This window comes from Mycena indigotica (assembly GCF_014461135.1).
Source record: "Mycena indigotica strain 171206Taipei chromosome Unknown Mind.scaff0011, whole genome shotgun sequence".
Classification (NCBI taxonomy): Eukaryota; Fungi; Basidiomycota; class Agaricomycetes; order Agaricales; family Mycenaceae; genus Mycena; species Mycena indigotica.
The window spans coordinates 753,796-763,078 of record NW_023503010.1 but is presented as its reverse complement, the minus strand read 5'-3'; the positions used below and the strand labels follow the sequence as shown (position 1 = coordinate 763,078).

The 9,283-nt window shown below is 49.8% G+C and overlaps 2 protein-coding genes across 2 annotated transcripts; both read left to right on the top strand.

Moving 5' to 3' along the window:
- Window positions 1–4,601: 4,601 nt before the first annotated feature.
- MIND_01159900 (uncharacterized protein) lies at window positions 4,602–6,441 on the top strand (the record flags this gene model as incomplete). The annotated part of the gene is made up of 4 exons (XM_037368122.1): window positions 4,602–4,626; window positions 4,678–5,249; window positions 5,303–5,995; window positions 6,067–6,441. 4 exons carry the CDS (start codon window positions 4,602–4,604, stop codon window positions 6,439–6,441), a joined length of 1,665 nt encoding a protein of 554 aa, XP_037215048.1.
- Window positions 6,442–6,453: 12 nt separating this feature from the next.
- MIND_01159800 (uncharacterized protein) lies at window positions 6,454–9,026 on the top strand (the record flags this gene model as incomplete). Its single annotated transcript, XM_037368121.1, has 3 exons — window positions 6,454–7,553; window positions 7,621–8,320; window positions 8,823–9,026. 3 exons carry the CDS (start codon window positions 6,454–6,456, stop codon window positions 9,024–9,026), a joined length of 2,004 nt encoding a protein of 667 aa, XP_037215047.1.
- Between the last annotated feature and the right edge of the window lie 257 nt (window positions 9,027–9,283).

Here is a 9,283-nt window from a genome sequence, read left to right as displayed (position 1 = left end):
AATCGGCATCAAGCCCGCCACGTCTACCGCGTACCACCCGCAGACAGACGGTCAGACAGAGTGCGTCAACCAGGAGTTGGAGCAGTACTTGCGGATCTTCACCAACTATCAGCAGGACGACTGGGATGAGCTGATTCCGGCCGCGGAGTTCGCCTACAACAACCATGTTCACTCCTCCACGCAGCAGGTCCCCTTCATGACGGACACGGGATGGCTCCCGCGCATGGGCTTCGAACCCGGAGTCCGTTCCGCCATGGAGTCGGTGAACGAGTTCTGCGACCGGATCGCCACTGGTGTTGCTGAAGCCAAGGCCACTGCATCGAGACGCCGCATTCAAAGGGGGGGGGGGGGTGATGTCAGGGGAACCTCCCTTTCGGCCCGGAGACGCACCCGATTCCGGTCCGATTCCGGTTCCGACTCCAGTCCGGCCCTCCATCTCGCCCGCACAATCACCGATCCGTCAACGCCCTCCCGATGGTCACCCTGGGACCTCGCCTGCGACGCTGCCCAAGCCTTCTGTGCCCGACAGCGGCAGCTACGGACAAGCAGTATATAGTCAGCTCCCTAGCAAGCGGACCCTTAGAGTTTCTTCTCTTTGGATCCTCCCCTGCTAGGTCAGCTTCATTTGTATTCACTTACCAATGTTCACACTTGGGGACTTGTGGTGTAGTGGCATTCCACCTGTCCTGGCCTTTGGGTAAACCAAAAAGGTCCTGGGTTCAATCCCAGCAAAAAGCTGCCTAACGAGGGGTTTTAGTGGGTATTAAGGACAAAGAGCCTTGGAGTCCCACACTGTTTGTTCACACACTGTGTCATTCGTGCGTAAATGCATTCCCCCCGGTGGAGTAGTAGGATAAAGTCTTACTGCTTTGGATATTCACATGTCCAACCTTTACCAGAGCCTTGTGGGATGATCAATTATCAACTGCACAAGAGTTCGCATATGGTACAGCCAAAAAAAAAAAAAAAAAAAAAAAAAAAAAAAACAATGTTCACGCTTTGGATCCTCCCCTGCTAGGACCTTGACATCTTAGGCTTGCTTCATAACTTGGCGAATTGCAAGTTTTTCTGTTCTCATGGTCCTTTGTCTCAAGCGACAGATTTTCAACAACAATTCCAACGAAGAGTTGGTACGATAATGTCATATCCTCTTGAGCATTGCTAATCACACTCTTCTTAGAGTTCCGACTCAAGTCAACATGAATATAGTCCTCGCAGCAGTCCGACACCAACTTCTTCGATGTCCGCATTCAGTGGGGGCTCTCCCATGCAGTATGTGGATGAGGGTCCGACGACAGTAAGAGTTTTCTAGGTTCCTTGTGAAGCGTCTTCTAATTACTCATTAGCCTGACCACAGAACTTCCGAAACGCTGGTTGGCAGCTCTGACGGTGTATTGCCTGTTTTGCCCACCACCTTGGTCCCATACCCTGCCGGCTTTCTACCTCCCTTGCGGTCCACGACTGCTTTTGTACAGTATGCCACGTCGCTACGCTCATGCCGTCAAGTCCACACGTGCTGTACAAGAATTCACTTGTGAATATAACCCGGTGTGTTGATTCTTTTCATCCACAAACCTTGTTCTAACTATATGAGCTAGCTCCAAGACAAGTACTTCCTCGTCATACAGTTTGCACAGGGAGGACGAACTGCTGTGACATTTACTGGTGGTATCAGCCCACATGCTATCTTGCGTGGCTGGCACCATAACTCAGGGCCGAAGCCTTGGTGGGTTAAACTGCATCTTCAGGATGGTCGTTTGCGAATGTGGGTGGTTTCAATGGAGTTTGCTATCAGACGCTGCATACTCATGGCCAGCCTTAGATGAGCGCTTGCTCTCAAGCTGGCTCCCTGAGGATGAGGAGGAGTATAAGTCGGCCTCAGATGCAAGCAGCGACGACTCTACTGACAAGGTATGTATATCAACATGAAATCAATCACGCTGTATTGAAATTCATGTGAGGAGTACAATGAACCCAACAAGGAGATGAATGGTGCATTGGCGAAATATAGAGCTTGAAAATTGGCAGCACAAAGGGCATCTCATGCGCTGGTGCTCACGGAGGACCCACATGTTGTATGTATGTTCCTGAGCCACCAGCTCCACTCCCCAATGAGCCAGATGAATATGATCATGAAGACAATATCTCATTTGTGCCTTCCCAGGATGCTGAGTAGTCTATTCGCACAACGACAAATAACTTTGGTCTTTGGCACGAATACCCATGTTTTCTGACCCATAACCCCGACAGTGATGTTTCACTGGCTGATCTCTCGGATGTTCCGGTGGCGGAGCAACCCAACTTGCCTGGAGCTAGCGAAATATGTCTTTCCCCACTTGCTGCTCCAATGAACACTCTGCCCACAGCAAATGGGGACATGTCGTATGGACCATTCAACAACTTTACTGTTTGGGGGTTCATGAACTGGATGTAGACTGGGTCAGCAACGAAGAGTCTGGGAGAGGGGTTGAAGCTGCTGGCTTATCTGAAGTTGCCATTATTCAAACTCACAGACTTGATTGACTTTGACTTAACAGCGGAAACTTTACAATTCGACAAACACTTGTGGGAGCATTTGGTGATGTTAAGGATGGTTGGCAGAAGAGCAATGTGGATATTGATGTGCCCGACAACCGCCAACACACAAACGATGAACCACTGCTCCAGTATTCGGTACCTACACCCCCAATCCCAACTGATGTCTCAGTGATATCATCGGAAAATGTCTGAGAATATTTATGTAAGATATCCATAGGTAATCCCTCACATATTCAAGACAAATCCTACTGCCAAATCAAATGACTATTAGTTGATATCAGTGTGTGATCTCTGGTTGATATTTTTCAGGATTTCTCCAATAAATCTATCTGATATTCTTGAGATACCCAAGAGATACCTTAATAACATGTCATATATCATATAAACTATCTCACCATATCCTATGCTTGAATATATTTGAAGGTCACTTTTATGCTTGTACAATACACGGTAAAAGATGAGATTGTGATAATAATACACATTGGGTTGTCAATCATTAACTGTCCTCTTCTTTGAGCCGTTCATTTTCCTTTCCATCATCTGTCTCATCATCAGACAGCTCCTGTCCTGTCCGCTTGCGGCCCACATCGATCGGATTGGTGATTTTGGGGCTCTCGACCTTTGGTGCCAATTTACGGACACGCTGCAGCCATTTGGGACTGTGGCGGCCAACATCGGAGTCAAGTTTTACATCCTTGGACAATTCCCCATACTTTTTGATATCGGCCTCGAAATTCGCTTGAAGCGCACTAAAGAAATAGATCAACAGGGAGCAAAACCGACCATTAACACGTACAAAATATAAACACCGGCATCCTCATCCGAGCGCAGCTCGTGGAGTTGCTTGTCCAAGATTGGCCAGAAATCACGGCCCTTGTTTGAGGCGAGTTGCGTCCGCTATTATACAGATCAGCGATGATCAGCGTGGAATTGTCAGTGGTCACGCACCATTAACCCAAGACGCCAGAGAAATTGCAACGTCAATGGGCTCTCAATGCCCCAGCTGGACAAAAGCTGGTTGCCGACACTTGCAAGATCGGTATGTTTGGCTCCCATTGCCAGCAATGACTGTATCTGAGAGCCGATTCAAGAGTGGGAAGTGTACGGAGCGGGAAACACACCTTCTCTTTGATCATGTTCTTTGCCACAGACAGTTGGTGTCCAACGATCTTTTCGAATCCCTTGATGATAGCGCGTGATGCATCTTGGCTTGGCACCTTAGGGACTTTATCCTGGCGCATTGCGTCCTATCCGTGGCATGGGCATCGCGGACAAGCAGGAGTGTATTACGCACGATTATAACCATTTTCAGAGTACCTTCGTAAAATTTGGTGTTCGGATCAACAAGAAAAGCGCGACAGTATTTGCAGGCCTCCGCCTGTGCTCAAATGAGAACTAAAAGCAAGAATAAGATGAACGGCACACCGTAAGTTCCCCATTGGCTTTGAAGTCTTCACTCTTGGCCTCCAGCAACATTTCTTTCACCTCAGCCAACTCTCCACGAAGTTGGAAGACGGACAGAGCTTGAAGATTGTCCCGCTCATAAGCATTGGTGGCCTACACAGTGATTGCAACATATAGATGAGCACAGAGCGATGACGCAGAATGTGCCACTCACCCTACAAATTTCCAGGTAATCGCGCTCATGTTTGGGAGCCAATTTCACGCGCTTAAGTCGACGTTGGCCAAACGCAGTGAGATCAGGCACTTGAGTATAACTGGGGTTGTATTGGCCTGGGGTGCTGGGCAAGTTGGTATTGTCATTGATGTTGCCACCAGTACCAAAGTTAGAGAGTAGCGGCGATGAGCTGCGAAGTATATGACCAGGACTTGAGGGAGGGAGGTTGGCAGTGTCCAGAGCCTTCTCTGCTGCAGCAGCGGCGGCAGCGGCGGATCTCTGGCGGCCCATTTCCAGGAGAGATGACATGATATGGTACAGAGGAGAGTATTTGTGACTTGTCACCAGTCGCGTCGACGAAATAAATGTGTCCAGCTCGGAAATTGCCTGTGACAGCACGCCGGGCCGTGTCGCGTCGCGTCTGGTCACGGCCTTACCATTGACCATGCCACCCAAAAAGAAGCCCGAATGTAAGCGGCTTCTGTGTCTTGAGAGCGCTGTCTGTGCTAATAATGCTTTAGCCAATCCACATTTTCGCCCGCATCCAACTGACCCCGAGCTCACTCAGTGCATTCCCTGTGAGTTCTTTGGGCTGCAAGGAAAAGAGTATACCAAGAAGTCGGGCATACGGAAACACATCAGCACACCAGCTCATATTTCTTGTGTAACTCGTTTTGCGGAAAAGGCACAAGAGGCGGCAAAAGCTGAAAAATCTCGAAATTTGTCTATACAAAATGCTTACATGGCCCCACCGCTTATTCACCCTGCACAATCCAACTCGTCAACCTCACCTCTGTCTCGTCTTCCCATGATTTCCGCGGAACCACCGGAGTTGCTTGACCATAACATGGCAGACTTCCAGTTTATTGCGCAGGGTCTTGCACAGAACGATGTTGAGCAACGCGCTCAAGACGAATCGGATACGCCTGCCCTGGATCTCCAGCAGGAGTTCGAACGGATCTTGGCGGAGGCTCTGAGCCATACCGAGACTGAAGATGGTGAGGATGAGGAGTTCGAACAATTGCTCACCGAGGAGGACGATGAAGGCATCGTGGAGCCTGATCCGTTGTGTGCCCCATACCCAAATCGCACCGTAAGTTATTTCTCTCAATGTCTTCGACGGTTCCGGCACTGATTGTTTGAAAGGTCATGTTGCTCGATGTCATTGATAATCTTGCACGCTGCCGCTTCACCGGTGTTCAGATGCTCCTTGTCTTGAAGCTGCTTAAATGCCTTGGTGCTCACGACATTCCAACGTTGAAGTCACTTCGCAAAATTCAGAAGCAAATCCATACCGAGGTTGGGAACACACCAACGAAAATCACCACCGCCTTTGGTAATGTCTTTTACATCAACGACATTCGCGACTCGATTGCACGCGATTTTGCAAACCCTCTCGTTGCTCCACATCTCCATCTCTATCCTGAAGAGGTCCTCGGTGGCCCTGTTTTGGAGCGGTGGCAAGCCGAGCGCATTTTCGAGTATACGCCTGACCAACTGACGCCGATGTACTCCAACGGGAATCGCAGATACTGGATTAATGAGGTGGCGCAACTGAAAGACGGGCAGTTTGTTATCCCAACCACATGGATTATTCGGAACGGGAGACTCACATCCAATGTGCTATTGGTATCACGAAATGCCGATTCGAGCTGGGATTGCTCCGGGCGCGAGCTTCGGATTGATGCCCTTGACCTTTCGGCCAACTTTGACGACATGGTCGACGAGTATGGCGCAAACTTGACATGGAGCGATCGATCGCAGGCCTTTGTCGTCGCAATGCCTAACCCACAACGCCAACTCTTTGGAAATCGTGACCTGTATGTGGTTGGCTTGTCGGTTTGGGGGTTGACGATGTTTCTGGGAATCGCTCCAAGCAATACAACAAATTTCTGATGATGCTTGGGCAGAATACGGCGGTTCCGGGGCGGCTCTTGAAGCAGGAGTTTCATATTCATTTCATGGCTGCGTCGCAAAATGTATCGACAACCGAGTTCTCAGCAGCGCTGCGCGATTCGATTAAGGCGACAGAGACCAACCCCATTGTATGTTACAACGCCGAATCAGGGCAGGAGGCAGCCTTGATTTTGCGGCTGCATCACAAGGACGGCGATAATCCCCAGCGGTCGGAGGAGGCCAGTCATATTGGCTGTCATGCGAACAAGCCCTGTCGAAAATGTAAATGGGGCGGTTCGCAGAAGGAGAAAGAGACGGCCGCAACATACCATGCCGCCCATGCACCTGGCATTGCACGCACTGCTGCGGAAATTCGGGTTGATCTGTGAAAACAGCTCGAAATGGCTGCCAATGGTAGCAGTCTCAGCGCTATCGCAAAACATCAGCAAGAAACAGGAACCAAAGACAAAATAACGCAATACTGGATTGAACGAGTCGTTGAGCAGGTTGCAGCCAGGAAAGCGGAGAGCCCTAACAAGAAGAAGGATCAGATCGCCAACGATGTGCTCCAATGGCTCGAGGCACAACCAGGCGATAAAATGAACCCACTGCTTGATATCCTGGGTTTTGATCCCGCCCGCGACACTCCCATTGAGATTTTGCACACAATTCTCCTTGGCTCAATGCGGTATGTCTGGCACCACCTCCACACAAACGCATGGTCCGACGACGAGCGCCATCTGCTCGCAATCCGCCTGGAATCAACAGATATCAGTGCGATGAATATTGCATCAATGCGAGCAGCTTACAAAGTTCAATACCGCAATAATCTGATTGGGAAGGACTCCAAGGCCATTATGCAGGCGCTTGTATTCCATGCGCACAATATTTGCACGCCCGAACAATTTCAGCTGATCAAAACCACCGCGGATCTTGGTGCCTGGGTTTGGGTATCAGTTATCGACGATATGGAGACCTACATCCGGCAACTCACAACAGCTATCGCAAATGTGCTCGATGCGTGGGACGCTGTTGACCTGCTACGAATTATAGTCAAAGTCAAGCTCCATCTTCTTCCACACTTTCCCAATGAAGTTCGTCGGTTCGGGCCCCCCGTTCGTTATTTGACCGAGACGCAAGAAAGCTACAACGCAGTTTTCCGAATGTGTTCTGTGTTTGGGAATAACCAGGCACCCAGCCGAGATATTGCCACGAAATTCGCCTCGATGAATGCTGTCAAGCATATTCTCTCGGGTGGATTCTGGCGATCGAAGGAAAGTGGCAGATGGGTCCAGTCGGGACAACAAACGAGGCAGATCTTGCAAGAAGACACCGCGTTCCAGAGACATCTCGGATGGGCCCCTCCCTCGGTCGTCAAGCCCGGCTTCGTCCCACTGCTCGGTGCCCAAGTCCATCCCGCTATACAGTGGTGCCAGAGTGAGGCACAGAAGCACTGGGTGACCGAAGGGGGGGCCGCTTCCACAGGCGTTGTTCCGTCATGGTCTGTATGTTGTTGCACATACAGGAGACCACGTTAAGGAGTCTAATTGGGCCTTTGCGTGGGACAGGACTGCACGAGCGGCTGTCCTCGGACGGGTAGTCGAAATCATTGCTGCAGGCGATGTAAGTCTGGTCACCCTTGAGCGGTTCATCTGCACAAACCTGCGACATCCTCACTTCGACTGGCCGGTCATTCGCCGTCCCGACTGTGAAAGGGGAAAATGCAAGCCATCAGCGGCAGGAAAGAAACGCCAGGAAAGAGAAATAACGACTCACGATATTCGGCTAATCAAGCACACTGACGATGAGAACTTTGTCCTCAACTTGGGGTGCATCCATAACTTTGTCGAGGTGACACGCATGCTCCCGTCCCACGCATACGAACTCCGTTATCTTCAATCCGACCGGCAGACTTTCCACACTGCCGTAGCAGAAATGGCTCAGAGTACTCGAATGGCGGCGCGCAAAAAGACCGCGGAGAAACGGGCAGCAACCGCAAAGTCAAAAAAAGCCAGTGCCGAAGAGGCTGCCCGCGTTGCGGCAGAACTGGCTGCAAAGGAATCAGCACGCGCAGCCAACATTTTGGCAGATGCTGACGATTTTGACGAGGAAGGAGAGGGACTGGAGGATGATTTGGTAGAGATTGACGATATGGCGTCAGTAGAAGCAGGAGGTCGAAGGGCGGAAGTGCTTGAGGGCGTAGACCCAAGTACTGAAGGCAACAGGGTGGCCTCTGATTTGGAGAGCAACGACGACACCGAGTATGAGGTGTACTTGGGGCAGAAGCGTGGCCGAGGAGCTCAGGCTAATCAAAAAAGCAAAGAGAGGAAGACGTCGATGACAGCTGTCATGTCACGACTCCCACATCATATAGTCACAGCCGTATTTGTCAGTATTCCCATAGTAAATACCACTGAGATCGATAAAAACTTCACGCAAAAAATACTCTCTGATATTCTTCTGAATCTTTTGGGATATCATTCAGACATCCGACTAAGAACATCTGTTGTATCTACCTTTGATATATGGCTGACATCAGCAGGAAATGTCTGTCGGATTTCTGACAGTGACATCAGAGTGATATCTCAGTGGGTTGGGGGTGTAGGCTTCACTATCGGGCTCTTACTGCCACAATTTCCACAGTACTAGCAGAGGTAACATCACGATCCTTCTATTACACTCCCTTTCGACAATTCTGGCAACCGATTACGAAGACTTGTTGCAGGTAAGATTGCTGTTAACATCTGTGTCAGGCCTTTAATTTTATCAGTGTGCGCTGCCAGCGTTCGAGAAACTGCTTGCAGAGGAATATGCTGAAGACAATAAAATACTTCAAGACCTCATATTCGCCCATACATACTGGCATGGTTTGGCGAAGCTGTGCGTCCCACACCAGATTGTCCCTGGACCACCTACGGGAAGCAACATGCAATTTGGGCTACCAGCTGCAACAATTTGCACGGACAACTTGTGAAATTTCCCGACCAAAGAGCTCCCCCGCAAGGAGGAGGCAGCGTGGCGAAAGTGATATACACGCAAAGTCCAAGAAGCGAGCACTATAGGAAATCCACCTCCGCCAGCAGCAGCGCCTGGAACCAAACTCAAAACCTTCAATGTGAATATAGTCAAGATACACTTTCTCGGGGATTATGTACTGACCATCCCTTACATTGGCACTTCAGATTCATATTCCACAGTTGCAGTGCATGTCCAACTTTTTTTTTTTTTTTT